The 24,427-nt window shown below is 36.9% G+C and overlaps 1 protein-coding gene across 4 annotated transcripts in view; it reads right to left on the bottom strand.

Moving 5' to 3' along the window:
- The window catches only part of TFEC (transcription factor EC), a 151,007-nt gene that overhangs the window by 26,280 nt on the left and 100,300 nt on the right, over positions 1-24,427 (bottom strand). For all 4 annotated transcript variants that reach the window (XM_085042780.1, XM_085042793.1, XM_085042788.1 and 1 more), the window contains 2 exons: positions 9,826-10,077; positions 7,180-7,275 (listed from right to left, as the gene is read on the bottom strand). In XM_085042780.1, the coding sequence (XP_084898906.1) occupies positions 7,180-7,275; positions 9,826-10,077 (348 nt within the window). The remainder of the gene's footprint in view (positions 1-7,179; positions 7,276-9,825; positions 10,078-24,427) is intronic.

The following is a 24,427-nucleotide window of genomic DNA, read 5'->3' as shown; positions in this document are numbered from 1 at the left end:
CAGAATTTAGTTTTGGTTGAAAATCCCTTCTGTAGTGTTTGATTTCAGATATATTCACAAATGTTTATTTCTATTGTAAATATAATTATGTTTAAATAAAAATGTAAATATATTCTAAATAGTCAGCTACTTCATAAACTACTTTACATGTGTATTAAATGTCATGGAAGGCCTAGGCTGATGGAGAAGGAAGCGCTAAGAAAAACAGTTGTACTTTCACGAGTTTATTTTTCAAAATGTACTTCAAGAAATCTTTGTGTTTTCCATAATATAGTTTAGTCTTGCAGTAAGAAGCTTGACTGCACCTGGAGAATAATGTGGCCACTGTTGTTGCCTCTGAGCTCACAAATGTTTTAATCAACCTATGTAAATGCCATTGACAGAAATTTGTAAAGTTTGTCTCCAGAAGGGATCATAACCTATATGCTGCAGACACCAGTGAGCTTAATATAATCCTCTTTATGACCTGTCATCTCCTAAGGATTTCAAGTCTTGCATTGCAGACTGTATACAGACAACAACACAAGACACAGCACAGGCTTTGGGATACAGCAGAATCTTCTTGGTGGCCTCAAAGAGCAGGAATTTGCTGGACAATCCTGCTGCACAGGGGCTTGGAATTAATAAGGAATGCATATTGGGAGAATTAGAAACTTGTTTTAACTATCCTTTTCTCTTACTTCTGTTAAACAAGTGTTAAGATCTGAGATAAAGACCATGTTTGTAAAAGGTACTTGCATAGAAACTGTGTATTTTAGAATAATACTTCCATTTCTGTCTATTTACTTTTTAGAAAGAGGAAACCAAAGAGGAAAAAAGAAATTTTCCCTCAATTACAGAGTTATGGAAAATTTATTACAGTTGCATGAGGACTGAGTCTTTTAGCTCCCTTTAGCCAGAGAGTTCTATCCCCAAAATAGAGAACGATTAATAGACATTGGTCTGTTATAGATTTAGAGAGCTAGAGACAAGCCTGAACTTTTTGGTCTTTTTGCACAGGTTTTGAATGCTGCAGCTATGTAACAGTAGACCACAGTTCTTCCCCTGACCCAAGGTAATGTATGCTCTATTCTATGAAGACCTTTTCTACAGCATGAGGTAAATTCATCTGACATTCGTATGACATTCAAAACAGCAGTGGCAGTGATAACAAAAGATACTTCCAGCTGCAGGAAACAGGCCTGAGGAGTTCTGCGTTTGTGTTTTTCAAAGTTAGATTTTTGCAACTGAAACAACTGAAAGACACAATTTCCTACCTAACACTTTTATAGTATCAAAGAAAGACAAAGAAAATATTTGCTCACCAGTTTTATTTTTGAGGCGTCTATTATTTCCTCAAGAGCTACCAACTGTTCCTTCTCCTTCATTTTTCTTTTTCATTAAACTTGTGAATGATACCAGAGAGTGCTAGACAGAAGTTTCTGTACTTAGGTGAACTTTGATTCTTCCTTGGACTTTAAGACTAATCTAGTGTAGAATGTGATTGACAAAGCATTTTCATTGATGTTATGCAGCCTTTTCAAGTTAGCCAACCTAAGCAAATGAGATTGTTAATGTTTACTCTGGCCCTTTCTCTAAAATGGTTTTGAACTTTAGAAGATTTTATCAACTTATAAGGGTTGCTAAATTACATTGGTATTCACTAAATATAAAATACGCATGATTATGCAGCAGGGGGCTGCCTAGATCAGCAGTGCTATATGCACCTCTCATGGAAAGCTGGGTTTACTTCATGATTGAATAATCGCAGCAATTATTGAATAAAGTACTTTGGAGAATACCTACTCGAATTTCTTCCTTCTGTATGATTTCTGAGAATGGGACAGACAGCACATTTTGTAATCCATCCAGATGTATTACAATCAATATTTAACAAATATTTAGATCACCATCAATATTTAACAAATAATTAATATAAATAAAAAATATTAAGTCATGATGAGAAACCATCACCTCAAAGACCTTATAACAGCAGTGAGATTTTGCAGACAGAATGAACTATGCTTTTACCAATAAATGCAGTGTCCATAAAATCAAATGCAGAGTTAACAGATTTAATCAGAATTTTACACCAGATGTAGTTAATAGAATCATAAAAATTAAAGAAGAAAAACATCTATCTGTCCTGTCCTGATATTTTATTCCATACCTGTGTAACACAAGATCTTTTTCAAATGCCAAAGGAACAAACCAAATGAAAGCAAGCCATGCAGCTACTAAGGCTTTTCTTCACAAGCTCTTTTCCTGCAAGAGTGGCAGAAGTGAAGCAATCCCACTGACTTGATGCCCAAGCAGACTGGAAATAGACAGTAGCTCCCAATCTTAGGGAAATAGTGAACTGTGAGATGATGTCATGAAACTGAAGCAGTGAAGCCTCACAAGATCCCTCAAGAGGTGACCCATTGCAAGGCATCACCTTTGCAGAGTATTGCAGTCCCCTCTGTGCCACTTTTCCCCTGCCCAGCTGTTCCCCCAGCTCACAGCTGGTACAACCTCTGACTTCCAGCATGCCCAGGGACTTTTGCTTCCCTTCTCTATTAATGGTTTAATTCTTCTTTTCCCAGCATTCCTGCTGCCAAGGTCATTCAAAGGGATACTTAAAGAAAGCATTTCTTAACTATTACAAATAAATCATAGTCTCATCAAATGTTAAGGGGTTGGTATGGACCTCATAGATCATTTATTCCCAACCCTCCCTGCCACGGGCAGAGACATGTCCCACAGGGCCAGGTTGCTTAAAGCCTTAATCATCCTGGCCTTGAACACTGCCAGGGCTGGGGCATTTGCAACCTCCCTGGGCAACATATTCCAGTCTCACAGTAAGGCATTTCTTCCTACATCAACATGGAAACATTTTTTTCTCAGCTTTATTTGGTACTCTATGTGGAAAAAAAATTCACTGAAAAGGTTTTCTATGAAGAAGTTTTCAATTTTCTTCCAAGAAATCTGAAAGGAACTTCTCCATTTTGTTTAGTCATTCAGTATTGACTACTCCAGCAACGTGGAGCTGAACTGATTCAACATATCACCAGCTGGGCCTCTCCTGGTGATTTTTTGAAATCAAATTTCATGGTTGTGCTGTGCCTGAAGCACTGATCTGCAACTACTTCTTAGCTCTCATTGCCAGTCATCTAACTGCTACAGAGCCTCTCTCCCCAGGCTTCTTCAATAACAATGCTGAAAACTCATGTTTTCTTGTGCACCAGAAAAAAAAAAGACAACTTAGAATCCTTGAAAATGTTCACAAGATTGAATTCTTTTCCTTGTTGGTCCCACCCAGCTCTGTGCAAGAGAGGCCCATGCCACTGCAGACCACTCATTTCCTCTCACTTCATTCTCATTCCAAGCCAGTCAATCTCCTAATGCTTTTGACATAAGTTTTAGTGAACTGCATATCAAGTAGAGAACATTATTACAGTTGTACAGTGATTATCTGGACTGCAACAGTTATTTCTGAATGAAAGTACTGGTAAGTTGCCAACTGTTTTCATAGAGATCTCCATTGTGATTGCTAGATTACTGGGTTTACCAGTGAGTCCCATGGCTGTATATGTATACTATCAAAATAAAACAACATTTAGTACAAAGACAGGTTTCACAAGATCACACACTGTTCAATCACACCCTGAAAAATTAAGAGATCCTATTTTTTAACTCTGCTCTTTCCTGTCTCTATTCACTGTGACTAACGCTCTGCACATCTTCTTTAGTCAACACTTCTTAAATTTCTCTTTTTCAGATATTAAAAGCAATTTAGAGCAGAGCTTTTTACTACCTGCCCTAAACTTTTAATGACGGCATAATATATGTTTTATATTCACAGACCTAAACATCTATACTTCCTGTGTTCTGAACATTTGGAAGCATTAATATAACTTAAATTCACTACAGAATGTTAAACAGACTGTAAGGATTTTGAATAAGAATGAACTTCTGATAAAAATTAAAAGCATTTACTTTTCAAATGTCTGTCACCATATCTGACCTACATGACAGTAGTTCACTTCTGAAACTCACTCATATATTATTTGTTTCATTTTTTTACTGATTCCTAGATTGTCAGGAACAAACCTGTTGCTCCTAATATGATACTTAGAGAAAAAAAAGTATTTTCTTATACTAAATAAATACACTGCTGTCTGATAATAAAATTTTCATAAAAGTAAATTATTACAAGGAATAATTAGTTCTAATTGGTGTCATTTTCAAGGGCCTTTTTAATTAAATGTTACTTTCTCCATGATGAACAAACAGTTGTCATTAAATCATAGTTCATAAGAATAGTTCTGATTTTATTTCAGCTACGCTTTATGAACAAATGTATAATTTGGTTTACAAATACTTTCAGAAGAATCAAGACCTCTTGCACATAAAGAGGACCTAGTCTTATATTTTAATTGAACTTACAAAAAATTGTTATAAAATGTAGGTTTCTGCCATTGGGGTATGGTGAAGAGCAAAAGAAACACAGCCAGAAAATTCCCTACTTTGAACAATTCTTAGGTGACCACACAAAACCAGACAGTTTCATGAAATTATAAATTTGGATCCAAACACAATAAAAGCCAGATAATCCACTCTTCAAAAGCTGTAATTATTTTAATGAGAGATGGAGGAATGCTCTTATTTTCACTTCTCTGATTCTACTAATACATAACTGTAATTCAGTAATTCAGGGTCAGACAATGAGCCTTTGAGCAATTATTCACATGAGTGGTCTCACAGAATTCAATGTCTTCATTTAATGTGCCATTAAAATGGTACATGGGTGCATTTAACTAAAGCAAACATTAATTCACTGCAACACACAACAGGTAGCACTGTAAAAAGTGGAAAGATTGCTCAGTCACTGTCCATTGAGAACAAGAAAAAAATGGCTTCATGAATTTGTTTTATTTTCAAGAAAATATTTTGCTGAAAAAAAACCCTGAGCCTTATACCACATTCTGAAAACCAAGACATTCAGTCTATTTCAGAATTTCAGGCAGACTACTCTGCACAGTTTGCAAAATCAAGACAATCTCAAGTAAGGAAAGTCTAAGAAGAAATTCTAAAAATACTTAGGCATTACACTGGAGAATTTTAAAAACAAAGCCAATGCCAAATCAGATACAGAGATACAGAGGCAATTCAGTTTCACCTTAATCTCACTTACTCCATGGTGTTCATGTCAGCCACCACAGCAAGGCACCTTGTGCAGAAGTGCATCAGAGCTACTACGAGTTTTTGCTGAAGTACAGCAAGAACCCAGCATGTCTTCTCAGGGAAACGATGTTTTCTCATTCCTGATCATGTCTCCTCATCCAACAGTCTTGCAATATATACGTTTTTAGCTCAGATAAAGAAATTTCATTATGTCTAATGTGATAATGAAAAACTGGATATAAAAAAATTATTTTCTACCTGCCTCTCTATCTTTCTCTATTGCACAGCTTATGACCAAAATGTTGCTGGCATATTTAGGATGTTGCCTGGAAGGTGGCATAAAGCCAAGTGGCAAGAGCTAAATGCCCAAGATCACCTTCATATGCCTATTTCTTTTGTATATTTTTAGAGTACACAGTGTTAGAAGACAAAAGAAGCAGAGACACTGCTCAATTTCCTCACACTGATGGCAGTTTGCATGCCTTGTTGAAGGCAGGCTTTATTTTGCCACAGTATTGAACAAAGAGGTTTGGAAATGCATGCTACTCCCTGGTTTACCTAGCTGTCTGCTGACTTCCTCAGCACAAATGAAAATCCGAATACCATTGCTTATCCCAGAGGCACTTCAGGAGTCCCAAATCATTGCAAGTATGATACCAGCAAGGCCTAAATGACATTTCACATTTCCTTGCTCTTCAAGAGTAGGGTATTCAATAAATTTTCGAGAGAAATGTCCTTCATGGCTGAAGATAAAGGCTAATGAACCTGGAATTAGCATGGATTAACATGATCCAGTTTTAAAAGGTATTGAGGGAGTATGACTTCAACTCAAAACCCAGAATTCATGCCTCTCATCACCACCCCACAATATCATACCTGAAAGAATCCTCCCCTGCCTTATGTTAATTTGAGCCAAAGTATTAATTCACTACCCTGGGACCATTTCTCTGCTATGTTCTGTACTGAGATATGTGCAAATCAGTCTAGCTGCATTAGTTGTCTAGTTGGCATGCAAATGTCAGATGTTTATGGAAATGTTAGCTGCAATACTGGACTGTATAGTGAGCAACATAGAATGGTAGAGATCTTGTCTCCTAAGGTATTTTTATAGCTAGAGAAGTTCTGTAGGTCAGAAAAAGATGTTCCTCCAGAGGGCGATTAAGAGCAAGCACCTTTCTCTATTCTGAAATGAACTTGGTAGATTGTCAAAGCCTGTGAAAATCCTTCTGCCTTCCTCAGAGTGAAATTTCCCTGTATCGGCGTACATTTTGAAGCCGTGAGGACAAACAATTCCTGACATAATTTAGGGCAGAGAGGACAAAGTACTTCCTTCTGTGAAGTGCATTACAGTTACTGGTAGGTATTACTTTCATAAGTAATAATGCTCTGTGTGTTGTCATGTCCAGAAAAGCTTCATCCTTCCTCTTCAAATATGGAACATATATGGAAACAAATAGCCTTTGTTTAGTCCTCTGACATTTCTTTGCAAATAGACATCATAAAATTGAAGCTTGTTACATTAATTACTGCAAAGAAGTTACATTTCTCTTATTTGTCCTTGAAATTATTCAACTAAATGCAACTTGTCTATGTGAAAATCCAGAACTAGAGCCCACCCTTGCTTCAGCATGAGACACTGGAGAAACCACTGTACCACAGAAAGTATTACATGGGGCAGCTTTGACTTTTTTTAGTTAGGCAGAGGATCTTTAGGCAAGGCTTTAAAAGGTCTTCTAAGGTCCAGAGACTTTTTATCATTATAATTTTAGCACTGCACAGGAATTAGTAACTGCAATGGGTTATGTGCCAGACATTGTGCTGGGCTAGAACCCCAAGAGCTATTCAGACAACTTAAAACAACTGCATCCCACCACACTGGTGCCCTTTGCTGTAATATTTATTGATAAAAAGACAAGCAACTGAAAAGAGAATGGTCCACAGATACTTCTTTAGGCTCTGAACTGTGATGTTCTTGAATCACTCAAAGACATTTTCTAGTATAAAAAGCAAGAAGAAATTCAACAAAATACTTACAGTTCTTTGCATTAGTAAAGGAGTTTCAGAACAACCTATCCCTTCATCATTAAAATTTGATTCCATATTGATTATGTCTTCAATCACCTCTTCCATCTGATAAAATAATATTTTAAGACAAATCAGTATAAATAATAATGGAAAAAAGTTATTTTGAAAATACAGAGGAATTAATCTTGAGTATCTATTATAGCAATAACACAACTTCAAAAGTTTATATCTTAAAATTCAAACAATTCAAACACTTCCATACAAAATTCACATTTTTTACTTCTTGTGAAAACAGTCGTGGTTTAGCAAGATGGATCTCTCCCCTTAAACACCAGCCCATGACCTTATTTTAACCACTTATTGCACCACCACAACCAGATGACAGGAGTGCATTGCTAAGTTGAAGCTGTGACCTGTCATCTTGATCAAATGTGTCATATCCCCAGTGTATTGCTGCACTGGTGCAGGAAGACTGGAAAGAACCTGTGGTTCTGCAACAGTATGAGTCACTCAAGGTTTGGTGCTTGTTATAAATGAAATCACGGAGTTGGCTTTCGTAAAGGGTTATGAGGTTTTTGTTATGGTTATTTGTTAACATGTTATGTCTAATTTTTAAGTGTTATGGTTAAGACAGAAGAGGGCAGGGCAAGCAGCCAATCCATCAGAAGACAACAAGCCAATCAGAGCACCTGAAGGAGGAGGGGTTGGGGTTATAAAAGCTGTGTCCCCCAGCCCGAGGCTGTGCCTCTGGCTACCCCACATGGGTGGCTAAGCACCCAGCGCTGCACTTCGCTTTGGGTAACGGCAGACAGCCACCCTAAGCCTTGTATCGTTATTTGTACTCTGAAAAAGAGTGAATAAACTCTTTCAAAAATTTAAGTAGTGAGGCCACATTTCTCACAGTGTTACACGCTGCTCTCAAGAATCAGCAGCAAGAGGTTTGTGTTGTGTTTAGCAGTACACTGGATACTTTTCCAGACAGCCTTCTGGTCCCACTTTTGACCTAATCTGAGCAAAATACTATTGAAGTAGATGGAATAGCTCATTAATTACTTGGGATGAAGTAAAATACTTTGCAGAGTAAGGGAATACTTTTCAGACCTGTAGATACATATAGATTTGGACAAAGTACAACATGAGTTTTAAATGACAATTATGGCCTGGTTCCCTTCACAAAATAATTTTGGAAGAGATCCCACAGTGAGCATGTCACTGTTAACTCTACTATCAGCAGTTCTTGGGAGCTGAAGGAAGTGTAGATGGTCCCCTGCAATGAAAGTATCACACAGACATGGGAGCTTCCAACACAGACTTTTAGGCCACATGGCCCATCTCTAAAAACAGAGAAGTGCTGTGCCAGGAGTTGTGCCCAGACTTATCGAGGGAAGCACCATCAGAGCCAAAAGGATACCATGCAATGCTGCCAATTAGACAATATGAAGGACTGTAGTTTGCTGAACCAACCTGGGTGTTGGTTCTATATTATTTACTAATACAACTCTAGCCTACTCTCAGCCACGGGGCACATCCACATTAGGAAATAACACTATACCAGTCATACCCCTGTGGCTCTGAGATTATTCAAATCATTGAAAAGCTGCCAGGATCTTGGCCAGTACCAACTATCACTCTCCCAGGCTTCACCAGGCACAGGTCTGGAGAGAGGTTTACAAGCAGCTGTTTTGCTCACCAGGACAGAGAGTGGTGCAAGTGCAAGCTCCTGATCAGACCCAAAATGCCTGAGAACAGTCCAGAGCATGGAGGGGGTCACACAGGCATCCATAAAGGCCATTTAAAATAGCATTTTAAAGTTGCTCCAGTAATCCATAAACCTGATTTAAAATGTCAGTTGTCAATGCAGAAGGAATGGAGCGGCCCTAGATGAACTCTCCAGGAAGCTTTATGGGCTCGTTCATGCTGAACTACATAACATCCAAATGCTCAAATGAGTCACAGTGTATTTGTAAGATTCTTCTGTTCTGTTAAAGTCCAAGACATGATACAGCATCTCCATTTCTCATTTCTGTAGGAGTTCCCCTTTTACCTAATAAACAGTCTCTTTTGAAATCTATTGAAGTATTAAAGGCCATTATGACCTACATCTCACACTGGCTAAGAATCTGTCATTGTATTATAGCTGCACCTCTATTAAAATCAATGGTGGTACTAAAGTTGGCATATCTTTGCCAATTTACCCAAAATAACCCATATAAAAATATACCAGCTAACTGAAAAATGAATGAGTGATTCTTTCAGTTATACCTTAAAGGCAATCAGTATTTAACTTTTTTCTATGGAGCTAGGTTAATACCTTTAGACAGAAACAACTCCCATCTGAAAAAGAAGTTTTGCTTTGCAAAGTGCATATTCAGAAAATGCACAGCAGCATATGATACATATATAAAAAAGATGCAACAGCAAATTTTATCTGGCAGCAGTATGAAAGCTTGATCCTCCAGTAAGCTATTCACAGGCATACAGAGGAATAATCCACAAAACTCAAAAGGATACAGAAAGCAAGTGCTGTAACCAAAGGCCCTTTGAAAGTAAAGAAAGTCATCTCTTTCCCACTGCTAGTCCAAGGTGGGTCATGTAATGTTTTTGTATAAGCAGACAAAGCCCAGTTCCCCTTTCCTTTACCCAGCCCTGCCCTACCGCATTTTCGTGTTCGCCTCCAAGGGCCAGCAGCTTGGTGACAGGGCTCTCCGGAGTGCCGATATTGCTCACTGGAGGCATGTGTCCGTTCCTTAGAATGGAGGTCACTCCCACGGGCTGGATTGTGTGAGAGTGGGACAGGGAGAGCGTCTGGCTGGACAGCTTGGTATCAAGGGTCAGGTACTGCTTCACCTGGTGCCTCTGGCTCTGCTGTATGTGGTATCTAGACTGATTTTCCAAGTGTGTTTGCACCTGTGAAGGAATGGAAATAGTTTGGAGTTGCTGGAGTTTCAGGTTGCTTGTGTCGGTATTTATCCATATGCTCACTTGAAAACCCTTCAAAACAACAGATACAGCTTTAATAACACTAGGATAGAATTATTAACTTTATTTTTTTTTAGTTTCGCACCCTTATGCATTTTTTATTTATTTACCATTTTCCCCTTACACAGCTGAACAAACACTCTGAATAATTATAAAGAAAAACAGAATTAGAAAAGATAACCATGATCCTGAGAAAAGACCAGAAATATGCTACACATTTTTCTCATTTAAGAGTAATCTCTCTTGAGATCACTGCAATCAAACATATATGCATATGTGTACTCTAAAATTAATATTGACTCTTTGGTACATGAAAGAGTAAATAAATGCATAATGAGAAATAAAATCCAACTATATCAACAGCAGCAGACATTCACTCACACTTAAATCCACATTTGTCTCACCTTGTAACAAGTACAGTCACTTAAATGAGGCATTGCTGTATTTTTGCAATAGAGTCCAAGCTATAGTTCAAATGACTGTTCACTATCCACAACCTGCGCAGACTTCTTGAAGTGCCTCTTGAGGACAGAGCACTTTTTTAGTGGATGGGGATTTATAAACAGAGGGGTCATGCCAAAATGGCTAATTCAGTAAGACTTTGGGCCATCCTTTGGTTACAGAGATTGACAGTTGCTACTTCAAACAGCTCCCATTTCAGATCAATGTCACATCCCTGCAATTTAACTACCAGAGGAGCACTGCATACACAAACCTTACTGTTGTTTCAGCCCTGTGGCTCTCTCCTCTTCCTATGGCATGTCTGGTCACAAATGTCTTGTAATAAATTTTACTCAAGTGCCCTCTGTGTAAGCATGAATAATATTTGTTAAATAATAGCAAGACTTGCTTTGTAGAATTTTTCTCAAAAAAATTTAGTCATTTAAGCAAATTTCTTTTTGATTCCCCCAATATAAATAAGCAGAGATAGATATCCCATAAAAGCAGTTTGCTTTTGAAGAATCTATCTTTTTGAACAATATTGCAGTATCTACTTTCTTTTTAATCATTATAAAATAATTTTAATTATATCTCTTTAAACTAATTTTTCAGTCATACAAAAAAGACTAAGCCATGCAGTAATGAACATAAGATTAATTATTTTGATGTAAGCCTTAAAATTATTAAATAATATGCCATTAAAATATTTGTATAAAATCTTAAATATACTGTTTGGATTTTCTCCTGATTTATGTTAGGAAGGTATGCATGCTGTATAAGGTTGCAAAAATTAGATGTGTATTTGGGATTTACCTAAATCATTATTTGTCTTAACTTAGATCTTTGTGTTAGTTTTAGAAAGTGCATGATGCACTGTTTGTTTAAGCTCTGATTTATCATGTGTGAGGATACACGCAAAATCATTACAAATAATTCAGAAACTAATGCATCTATTTAGTCCTTCATACTTAAGGGATCAACACATAGGCTACATTTATTGCATTTCACCCCAACTAATTTTTTATCTCAAATGAATCCGATTAACATTTTGTAACAAGCAATGAATTTCTGCCTTAGAATGTCTATGAGCCTACCTGAAGCATAAAATCAATAATATCATATATCTTCAAATTAAATCGGAAATGTAAGAAAATTGCAATGTCCAAAATCTATACTACCTTGTTTTATATTTGTTTTTAATAAGGAAATTTTATAAGGAAGTGAGATCGACTACAAGAAAACAGCTGAATGTCAATGGCTTGCTTTTTTCTTTCTCTAGACCCCAGATTGCTAATGGCAGACCAAAATCGCTGTGCATCCTGTTTTCTTAGTGAACCACTGCGGGGCCATCCCACTGGGCAAAAGGAAGATCTGTGAAAGACAATCAGCTAATTGCTGACGGGGTAAAAATAGTCTATCAGAAGTGCTTATTTAGTATGATAGTCTTTCAGTGATTATATCCTGTCCTGAACTTAGACAAGCAGAAAATTAATTAAAGCTTTGCTGACGGGATCTATGTTGCTATGGTTTTGCAAACCTCTCCACCCCTTTACAGTCATTACAGTTACAGTCATTACAAAGCAGAATCTTTGAGGTTAAAAATGGATCTGTGCCCTGATTTTCATCTTTCTATATTCTAAATAAGTTTTAGCAGTCAGTGATAATGTAAAGAACTTTTTAAAATCAAAGCACAATGTAAAGCCATAGCAGAATGGGAAACCTATTTTCATAGTCATATTGTTAATGCATTAAAAAAGTGTGTGGGAAAATATATACTATTAGAAAGGAATACTAAGATTGTAAGTAAAGCTCTCAAAACATAAAAATTACTTTTAAAACTGTCTGTGTAAGAAGTATGAAATAGGAGTAGAAACTCAAATCCTTATAATTTTATAAAACCAGACAGTCCAGTGTCTCATCCCAAGTATGACTGGTTTATTCTCCACTGGGATGTTGCATGGCTTCTGATATCTTTTATCAGTGGTATTAAGGTAAGTTTCAGTTTAGATTTTCTGAATATTACAGATTACTTAAATTCTTTTTTAAAAGTATTGCCAAAATTGCAAACATTAAACTTTGACTTGATTTTGAGCTTCATTTAAATGATGAACAAGAAGTGGTTAAGCACTGGCACATGTTGCCCAAGAGGCTGTGGATTCTCCATACTTGGAGATTTTCAACACATGTCTGGAAAAGGCCCTAAGAACCTGCAAAAGCAGAGGAAATCTAAAAATAGATAGGCAAATTTGAATTGGTAGTCTACATATAGAAACTCATAATAACTATTATCAAGTCTGGTGAAAAAATGATGGTGTCAGGTTAGAAGTTCAGTGAAATAAATGCAAAAAGCAAAAGACCTGAACGATCAGTTCCAGACAGAAGTAATTCTACAAGTAAAATAACCAAAATCAACATGCACTTAGCTGCTTAGAGATGTTAATCATGTGCATGTCTTAGATCTGCCAAACACAAACATTCTCAAAAAAAAAATACAGGGAAAAAGAAATATTTTCCAGAGTAGAAGAATTTTTATTTTTCCCAGTAATCGTAGTATGGTATCCCCCAGCAGTGTTAGGAGAGTGATTTTTCAATTCAGCATCTTTTGAGGAATTCCCATAATCTGTGACAACATTTTATCAGAGCCTATGTGGAATTTTAAGGCTCAGATGTTGATGCTGATACACCTTTTACCGCCACAACAGTCTGAATATAGGGTTACCTTCTTTTTTCCATCTCTGTGAGTCAATGAATACTTAATCATTTGTTTAAAGCAGAAAAGCATAAAGGAAGACCCTGAAATGGCTTCCAGGATAGAGCATCCAGTAATCCGGCAGGTCTGTGGAACCTGGGTTCTCATCTCTTGACAAAAATTAAGAAGTGTGATTTGATAAAGCATAGCTTCTAGCTCTAATCAGACCATTTTCAATTAAATGCCTCTCTGCCATCCTATTTTTTCATGAGATGGATGCTTTTGCTTGTTGGTGTTGGTGTACCTGATTTCTAGGAATCCCTAGCAAGAAATAGGCACTCAGTGACCACCTTATGATCCAGACCCTGACTCAGACAAACCTCAGAAGCAGCCCAGGACTCAGTGTTGTTCTACTGGGACATTTGCCCTAGCCCTTAGTACAGCTGCTGACCTGGCCCTTGCTGCCAAGTGCTCCTGATACCACATGTGCAGAGCGTAACAAGGTGATGAATTTGTGCAGATGAAGTGCTGATTCTCCTCCCAGACATTCTCTTTGCAGCAGCTGTAGTCATGTTCTTTAAATGCTAATTATTCCAGATTACTTGAGGAATGAAGGACAGCATAAAATCTAACAGTTAATAGATTACCCACTCCCTCCTGGAGTTTTATTTACTGCTTTTGTAATATCTGGCTTTCCTAAACATAGTGAATTTAAAGTCTGTTCAGAACCAGAAATATCAAGCACGAAGAGAACCAAAAGCATCCAACACAAATGCAAATATCCTAACTCCACCAGTTCCACAAAAATGAAACAGAAATGAACAATTTGAGATGGATTTTGTAATCCAGAAAAAAGATCCCAATGTACAGGCAACCAATTGTATGTATTTCTGTTTTATATCTCACTGACAAGCCAGTTCTGGGAACAAGGACATAACAGCCTTTCAGAATTAGAGATACATATTCAGACTTCTTCAATTGCTCTTTCTAATTTGAGCACACATGTTGTAACACTGCAATACAGTTGTGTAACATCTTTTCTCACATTCACGCTAAGTTTACTTTCGTTTCTAATACATTGCACAATGGCATAACTGAACTTTCAGTAGTTTATTTACATAAACTGTTTTACTTCACAATTTGCTGCTGGAATTTTTCTTCTGTTAGTAAAATAATACATAGCATGTCAAAATTAAGAAAGAAGACTTATTGAGGGGACCTAAAAAAGGCATGAACAATGTCACAGATATTCCATTAAGCAGCAGTGCTACATCTTTTTTGGCATTCCATTAAGGGCAAGCAGGTGATATCTGTACTCCCAGGCTGCTCAGCCCAACATCAGTCCCGAGAGAAATAATAGGAAAACTGAAAAGAGATTCAATTAATCAATTATTAAAAGGTAGGAATACAATTAATGCTAGTCAACACAGTTCTGTGCAAAATAAGCCTTGTCAAACAAATCTACTTCTGCTCTTTGATGAGATTTTAAGTTAGGTTGCCAAAGGTAACGATGTGGGTATAGTACACTTTAACTTTTGTGTGCCTTTTGACTTAGTATCATTCAATATTCTAATTAAAAATATAGCACTACACAGTATCAATAAAGCGTGTTTTAAATGGATTAAGCATTGGCTGACAAACATGCATAAGAAAATGATCAGCAAAGGCTTGGCATCAAAAAGAGGGGTTGTTCAGTCTTTTACTACTGAATTTTACCTTCAGTTATTTGGGACAAATGAAAAATAAAACCAGCTGAAAAGAATAAATATTTTTGGAGTAGTGTTCCCAGTCAGATTAATATAAATCTCCATATACTGGAGGAAGAAATACAGGATGCAAAAATTAAGAAAACACCTCAAGCAATGAGTCTGTAAAGAATTTGGGGTTATAACAAGCCAGCAACTCAGCAGGAGCATCCCACTGATGCTATAGGAAGAAAGGGAAAATGGCATAAAGAAAGTAGTGAATAGGAGCCTGGCTTTACTCTGCTTTTATTTATGGCTGAGGAGAGATCAATAACGTAAGCCTAAAAATATTTCTACCTAAATATTTTTGAAACAGTGTTGAAAAATAGGAAATATGTAGAAAAGAATGATGGAAGTAATTGAAGATTGAGAAGAGGGTCTTCAATGAAAGCTTAAAGAAGCTCAGCTATGTTCTTGTTGCCAGTTTATTAAAAAGAAGATTGTGAAATTTGTGGGAGATGCTGAATGTGAAAGGGTCTTTCAGCTAGAACAAAAAGCATGGTAACAGCCAGTGGCCACAAGTTGAGGTTAGGCATATCAAAAATTGTGTGCATAAACAGCAAAGTACTCAAAAAGAAGTGCTCTAACTACTATTTTCGTCAAACAAAAGATTGATAACCTTCTGGGAGAGAGAGTAGGCAAATCCAAGGTATACTTTTATTAATCATATTCTTGAACTCAAGGATGAGTACTAGGGTAATAACTAAATGCAATACAAACACCCAGGATTTTAGGGGAATTAGAATGAGTGGCCTAATAACCCTTGCTGTGCTTAGATTTTATGGTGTTTTGGACCTGAGAGCTGGCTATTTTAACAGTAACTTTTTCTTTGATGAAAATTCACTCTGAATTTAATAAATGCTTAAAACTCTGGTACAAAATAATGTGCTTAAAGATGATCATAGAATACTGGACAGAACTCAGCAGACGTCACTAAAGTTTGCCATTTATGCTGGATATTAATTTGTTTCAGTGTTTTTAATAGTTTTTGAAGCAAAATTTCTCACCCTGGCAGGATTGCATCATTTATCATCAATCCTGAGCACAACATCTCTCTGCAAATGAGTGATGGGACTTCATGTTCTTTTCAGCCACTGTTCTAGAAAATAAGTATTTAATTATCCACTCTTAATTATTAAAATGTTCTGTAAGTACCCAGAAACTTTAATTCTATTTTAAGATAAGAAACACAGTCACAACACAGACTATTTTTGCTCTATATCTGAGGACTTTCAGATGTATTTTAAGGGTTAGAAAAAAAAAGCATAAAAGCATTTTTAGTTATGAAATAATCCTTTTTAACATCTGTTACAAGTGAATATCAGTTGTTTGTTTGTCCTGCTCTCTTTATTAAACTTTTTGAGGAAAGACTATTTGTAATATTATTTCATAACAAAATGAAAATTCAATTTAACTTAGGAATTATACACTTCTATTCTCTTCTAAAAACTATCACCAAACACTGTAGCTGTTCACTTTAATGTTTAGTTTATAAAAGCATGTGTGATTATGCCAATTAATTACTTAAGCTAAACACAGTAATTAATTTTTAAATGTGAATATTTTTCCTATAGGAACTTTGATCTGACTAGATGAGACCTTCTCCATTAATATGCATGAAGAGAGAATACAAAAGACATCTAGTCTGGAAACTTACAGCTGTGTTTAGTTGATGCCTTACAGTAGCTTTCAAGTTAAAAAAAATTCTCATGTGACTCTAATGCACTATTTTTCATCTTATTTAACCTTTGACATCATATTCTTCAGGAACTTGTGAGTATTCTTTCAAGGGTGAAGAAGAAACATTTAAAAGTTCATTGACAAAGACCGTGTATCCAAGAATGACTACTGCTTGTGTATTTTGGTATCTCCACATCTAAAATAGCTGATAAATGTGGGAGTAATTGGAAATTCTCCATCAGACTTCCAAGTATTATGAAAAGCAAGAGGAATGTGGGAGCAAAACAACTGCAGAGCAGACTTTGCAGAAATCAGTGCTGGATAAGAAAACTTTCTTTGCACAGCATAGGCAGCAAACACTGCTGCCTTTCCCTCAGGAGGAGAAAGGCAGCAGAGCTCTCAGGGCTGTGGCTAATAGAAGCTAGATCTTACAGCTAACCATTTCCTGACAAATCCCTGTGCAGGCACCAGGATTTTGATAGCATTTCCCCATTGTGGTATTCTCTAGCACTCACTGAACATTGATGGAGCTCAGTCCTTTCAGGTATTCCTCTGTGCTAACCTCCTTGTGCAATCAGAAATGAGTTGGGGGAAGCCAACTACCTGCACTGAGCAACTACAGAGACATTATCAAAGCAAGCACTTCCATTTGCGCCGGTGTACCTGAGACACTCTTGGCTTCTTAATTGAACTCCTGCAGTTAAGATACACACAGCTCGGATGGCTCCTTATCCATCACCAGCTTGACTTCTGAAGAAAGGATCCCTAAGGTCTTAAGGCCAGCTTGTCATGTTTTAAAATAACAATGAGTCTCGATGACTTTGTGGTCTTCACTGGCAGAAAAGAATCAAGTTTTTAACATTGCACTATAAAAACAGCTTATAAAGTTAAGCAAAGCAAACTACAGGAAGTATTTTTACAAAACCATCCCTTTGATATAACTTGGAATTTAAACTGAAAATCTAAACTGTGAATAAAACCAACCACCACAGTTAATAGGCCACACAAGCATAACAATAGTTCACAATCAAATTAAGAAACCCCAGCTAATGTCCTTACTTTGACTCTGCACAGTGACCCTGTCCATGCTCTCACTGATTTATAAGACCTGTGAATATAATAAATCTTTACTGTTCCAGTTCCTCTTTATAGTTGGTGTTATTACAGGACAGTGAATATGACTATTGCATTTCAAGAATGTAAAGAAACTTTTTTTGTATGGCTAGCTATGTTTAAAGAGCTAGGTCCTGATACCTTTACTTAACTACTTGTCCCTGACTCCAGAAGTTATTCTAATTAGGTCAACTAATAAGTTGCTATTAAATGGAGAAGAGCATATTACAAACAGATTCAAGGAAACTCAGTTTTGAATATAGAAAGCACAATCATCTCCTTTTGAGTTAAAAAGCATGTGTTAGTGAATTTTCATCACTGCAAGCTGTTCAGTTGTTGCAGGAGAAACAAAATAGCAACATTAAAAGTTCTGTATTTGTCAACTGCAAGAACTAGCACAGACCCATAGAAATTACAGTTAGAGCAGCATGGGAAATCTGTAACTAGAATGATGTCTTTCATTCAGCAGTTCCAGATTTTCTAGCAAGTGTCATACATCTTGTCATACATAAAAGAAATCTACTCCTTAGGATATAGGACTCATATAACACAGACTAATAGGCAATAAGGAAAATTCTTGCACACACAAAATCTTATATTTTAATTTCAGCATTTTTAACCATTTGGCTTTCAATGCAAGCACTCAGAGAAGACAAAAGATGACTGTATTATGAAGACCCACATAGTCTATTTTGTTATCCATCTGTAAAGTTTGTAATAGAGGTCTGGCATTGGAAAAAATCTGTTAGTATGCATACTACATTTATGTGTAAGTAAGAATAGTTTCAAAATACTTTGGTTTGTTCTTTGATTTCTAATTCTTTTCGTGTGGCAACTAAAATTTTTTTCACTTTTGTCTCACTTTAAAGTTTAAGAAAACTCAGAAAGAGGTCAGCCCTAAAATTTATGAAGAGGGATCATGAAGTAACAATTTTGTCATTGTTTGCTGTACATTTTCTCTGGCTCCCTAGGTGAGCAGACCCTGTATCATTTGAGATTAAATAACAGCAGTAATATCCCTCTTGTTCAGTTTCATAAAGCAAAGCAATCCTCGAAGTTAGATCTAAAAGGTGTCTGGTATGTAAAGATATGGACATTATTTATAATGTAGCAGAAAAGTACTGATGGTAAAACTGTAAGAGTAGAAAATAGTACTTTCACTTTTGAGTATGTATCTGAGGGAGGGTTATGCCTTTTTGTCTTTACTTCTTCATTCCTTTGGACCATTAGTGTTCCACTCCATGATTGTTGGCACACAAAGAATAACGTTTATAACACACACTGCAATAACATTACCATGTTTTGGCAGCACAAGCTGACGAAAAATTCGAAGCCTGAACACAGTAAACCTACATCTGGTGTGCTATTCTTCCACAAAAGTAAAGTTTAAAAATTTTAGTGATTTTGGATAAAATCACTGTTTTTGCCTGTTTCTAATATGAAAGATTCATTAATGTATGCCAAGGGGACTACATCAACATCCTCAAAAAGAAGAAACCTATTGGTTGAAAAGCATGGTCAGTTTGTTAAAAGTGGTAACAATTTCACCAGCAGATGACAGCACTGCTTGTTATTACCCCTTTTTTGTGAGTTTCAGTCCTCCCTCATTTTGAAAACAAACTGTAAAGAAGTATGCACCCCCCAGCCCATGCACTGCAAGAACAGAGGAAATAAAGCCAGTGGCATAAGGTGGTTTGGTGAGACAGTCGCATCAGGGAGGCTAATCTGTTGGACAAGATATTTTAAGCCTGTGAAGGGTTATAGCTTCTGTAAAGGCACAGACAAAACCAGCTTCAGTCTGAGAAATGTGCTTTCTATTTCTATTTCCTCAGTCTCAGAATGATAAAGAGGGCAAGGGGGGAAGCTTTCAAAGTAGGCATCTTAGGTTAAGCTTCACAACACGATTTTTGTGAAGTCAAGGCAGCAACATCATTTTGAGCCAGCTTAGGATCTGGCCACAGAGTGTGCTTTCATACAAAGTGAGCAGATTGGGTTAGCTGACAGCAGTAGGTGATGTTTCTGTCAAAAACAGGAATGGCACTTCAAGCATAGCTATATGAGAAAAAAAAGTAAAAAAAAAATAAATTCCTATCAGCTGGTTAAAGCATTTTTTTTAAATCTACCTGGCCTATTTTGTGTTTAAATATGTTTTATGGCTGTTAGTGTCAATGAGTCTGAGTGTGTTCATGCCCCAAGGATGCTGCTGTCATGCTGTTCATGGGGTTAGCAAATATTACCTTCATTACCTGAACATCAGCCAGAAATCTATGTACTCTTTTGGCAATACACTTCCACGTACGTACTGAGAGTAGTAGCAGTGGATTTACTGTGCATTGAGCATGTAGCCCTTGAAATATATTAATAGCTTCAAAGAATTTGTGTTTGTCACTATTCTTACAAATAAGAGTTAAATAAAGAGCCTAGCTGTAAATGAAAAAACATTTCATGAAAAAATGAAAAAACCTAGTATTACAAGAAATTATTTTGAATATAAATATTTGCTTTAAAATGTATAATTTATTTTGAGGTGTATTTTCTGAACTATAATTTTGTATGTTTGAGTCTGAAAACATGCATTTCAGACTAATAGTGATGAGCATCTGCTGAAGAGAAAGGAAGCAAAAAATTCATTCAGGGAACACTTACAGCATGCAAAGCTCCAAACACTTAAGTTTTGCTGTGCTCTGCAGTTGACAGGAAATCTCACAAAAATAGCATAATTGGTACTTTCAGTACTGAACTGAGAAAGCAGTCTTGCCTTTTGATGTGTATTTAAACTAATCTTAGTTCACAATATGTTCCATTCAGCACTAACTCAATTAGTAAAAAAAAAAAAAAAAGATAAAATTTTAATACCATTTCTAATATGCAACAGATCAAAATTCAGTGCCTTTACATTTTGAAATCAGCCTTTTAAAAAAACTTAGAACAAGAACTGCTGTAAAAACATCATAAATAGCATGAAAAGGCAGCGTAGTAGAAACAAGCACATGTTCTTCAGTGTTGGAGTTGTACTCTACAGCATTTCCATTTCAATTTAGAAACAACAAACATTTGTGCACTCAGTAGACACTATAAAATAGGAGCTGGAGGAGTAATATTAAGCTAAGCTCACACCGCTTAACAGTTTCCAACTAATAGCCACTAAATAAAAACGTTAATTAACAAAAGATGATTGATTTTGCAGGGATTAATCAAGAGAAACTCCCACTTAGTTTAAATGAGAGTTCTGTGTGAATATGGAATTAAAGCTTACTACTGGTAAGCCATTATTAAGAGCATTATTTATAAGCTGTATTGTACAGAACAAGTCTTTCAAATTAAATGATCCTAATGTGGAAAGGAATGTACAAGTTAAAAAGAAGTTGTTAGAGTTGCCTAGAAAAATTATTGTAATATCTATGTATCTGTGTGAAATATTTTTAGTTGGATGTAAGAATATTTAATAACAATAGCTATTTTAAAGAGTCCTTAATATTTTACACAGAACTTCCAGCAGAAAAATGTCACAGTGTTTGCACTGCAACAAAATGGTGTGCTGTGAATGTTAATGTTAAGATTTAGCAAGTGAGTTTACTAGTACGAACAAATTTATTTAATTATCAAGTGAGTTAATTAGCATTTTGTAGCATAATGGGTAGGCCATGTTACAGAGAGAAGGCAAATGCTAGTTGCTTCGGTCTGGCTTAAGAAGCTGGCAGATAAAACTACAGTTCCATCACACATGCTAAATAAAGTAAGAATCAATTAGCCTGATTTTCATTAGGCAGCTAAAAGTACAGATTTTCCAGCATCATTGCACACCTGCAGTGTCTGGACTTCTATCAATTTTATCACCTCTACACAACAGCATTGGCCCAGAGCCTGGGTACCCAAACACGGAACAGCAAACAAGAAAAGAGTAGCACAAATCTGGCCATGAATAATGCATGTCTATGTATATCCAGTCAGCTTGAGGAAAAGAAAGGAGAAATAGTTCATAAGGGCATTTCCTTGACTCTGGCTGGAATTTCAGTTAAAGAAGAAGTAATGATATAGAACTTTTAAGGAAAGAAAATTCCTATCTGTGTCTTAAATGCATTATTAACTGAAGAATATATGCTGGAAGAAATCAATAGCATAACAGTATGGCCATGTTAGCAGTTTTCTTCAATCGTTTTGTCATTCTGTCATCACCACTGCCACTCAAAAGCCCACAAAGCCTAAATGCAGATAGAACTCCTCCTATTGTATTCTTTTGTTATTATTGTAATCTGGAATGAGATAGTTATCTTCAACATCGAACACTAGGGTTATTCTCAACCCAGTTCACAATCCCAGTTTATTCAGCACTATCTCAAAGTAGTTTAACAACACAATTCACAGAGATTTACTCCAGCTCATCACATTTTCCTTAGCTGGATGCAGAGCATATATGTAAGACAGTTAAATTTTGGCAATACTCTTATTTTTCTCACTCAATTCCAGATTTTATCCTTACATTAGTGGCCCTCAGGACCATCCCATTGAATTAACAGATGGATAAATGCTTGTCAGAGTGAGGAAATCTTTCTCACAGAAAACCAATGCAAAGTACAGCATAAGTAAACATGGCCTCAGACTATAGCTGTGCTGGTCTCCCAGATGTTTTTCCTTTCTACTCCTATGACCACACATGCATGAGTGCACAGCCCACAGAGTCAAGATGGTCTCTTTATTAAGCAGGAGTATCCTTCTCTGAAGATTACAAAATCCCACTACTTGAAGTGTAAAATTGCTCCTGTCCCTCCTCATGGCTGGATTTCTAAGCAGAAGAATTTAGCTTGTCACATTAATCCATGAGTCTCCAGCCCAGCTAATTTAACCTACATTTTCAATTCTTGAAGCAAGATGTTCATGTAGCCTACTAAACTTTCATATTCACTTCCAAAAATACATTTTACATTATTGTAGATTTTCTATCTTCAAAAACATATATAGTGCAGTTCAGTGGAAATTTACATTTAACAGGGTAAATGAAAAGGTCCTTTTCAATTATGTCAGCAACCCCCTTTTCTCCTGTAAGGTCACTGTAAACTTTGAATGAGAAATGAAGCTTAGCAGTATCAACGGAGGATACTCAAGTCATCTGAGATTTGCAGATGGCATTATTCTCCTATTTACTGGAAAGCTTTGAAGCAATGTTCAGAGTAGCTGGAAGAGCAGGATGTGCTGACTCAGGATGAGTAGGCACAAAACAAGAACAGGGCTTAATACAATTATGAAAGAGGAAAACTGTAGCAACGTGGGTTTTAGGATTCCATGTGCTCCTTTGTCCCTCTGCTTTGTATCCCATTGGTTCATTTTGAAATATGCTCTGCTGTACCCCGAAATCTATTGGTGGGTTCCCTATGCCTGTCTTCCCTTCAGACTCCCCGGGACTGGCTCTGGGGGAGACAGACCCTCCCCTTCCTTTCCCTTTATAAGGCAGAGCCTGGATCACCTCGTGGTCTTTCCATCTCAGCTGGCACCCCTTATCCCGTTCCTGCCTTTCCTCCCCCCTTTCTCCTCCCCTGCAACCCCCTGTTCCCCGTTACCCCAAAGAAACCAATCTGCCAGAACAGAGATGGAGTCCAGTTCTTCCTTTGTGTCACGCTATTCCTGCTGAATTGACGTGGTTTGAAGACTGCCGCCATGCCGCAGAACCTCGGGGGCCGCTCGCCCCGGATCCGGTGGGTTTACAAGGACAAGGGACCCGGTCCGGGGGGACAGCCAGCCTGTGCCACCCTCCCGGACTGTGATACAACAGAAAACACTATTACTAATGGAAAATTTAGACCAATCATCTAGATTAAGCTGATAATGTAGGTAGAAAAAAATAGGCCTTGATAAAAAGCTATAGAAAGCAGAATACAAAGCAACAGAAAAAAAATTATGATCACTTTCTAATTAGAAGGTGCTTTGGGTCTTCCTCTATTCCTAGCCATAATACTTGAAAACAAAAATAAAGACCTTGAAAGAAAATAGATGGAACAAAACTGCTGCCCTGGCTACAGCTGAGATAATTTTCTTCTCAGTAGCTGGTGCAGTGCTATGTTTCGGATAAAGTATGAGAATAATGTTGATAGTACATTGATGTTTTAATTGTTGCTGAGCAGTAGCTACTCTAAGTGACTTGTGCTCTGCCAGTGAGGAGCAGCACAAGAAACTGGGAGGAAGCATAACCAGGATGGCTGATTTGAAATGGCCAAAAGCATATTCCACACCATGGCCAGTACATAAACTGGGGAGATTTAGCTGCAGGGGAGAGCAAGTTGTGGCTCAGAGACAGGCTTGGCATCATTCAGCAAGTATTGTGCATCACTTGTCTTGGGTTTCATCTTCCTCTCTCCCTCTCCTTTCTAATACAATTATTAGAAGTAGTATTAGCACTGCTATTCTTCTTGGTTTTGTTATTATCTTTTATTTGTTTCAGATATTAAACTTCCTTTATCTCAACCCACGAGTTGTATTTTCCTTTCTTTCCTTTCCTGATTTTCCTCCCCCTCCCATCATTGGGTGGCAGGGGAAGGGGAAGTGAGTGAGCAGCTGTGTGGTACTTAGTTGCCTGCTGGGGTTAAACCACAGCAACTGCAAAGGAAAAGAAAGATTA

The sequence above is a fragment of the Lichenostomus cassidix genome, chromosome 1Aa (genome assembly GCF_008360975.1).
Source record: "Lichenostomus cassidix isolate B80296 chromosome 1Aa, HeHo_3.0, whole genome shotgun sequence".
Taxonomy (NCBI): domain Eukaryota; kingdom Metazoa; phylum Chordata; class Aves; order Passeriformes; family Meliphagidae; genus Lichenostomus; species Lichenostomus cassidix.
This window is presented reverse-complemented; position numbering and strand designations above follow the sequence as displayed.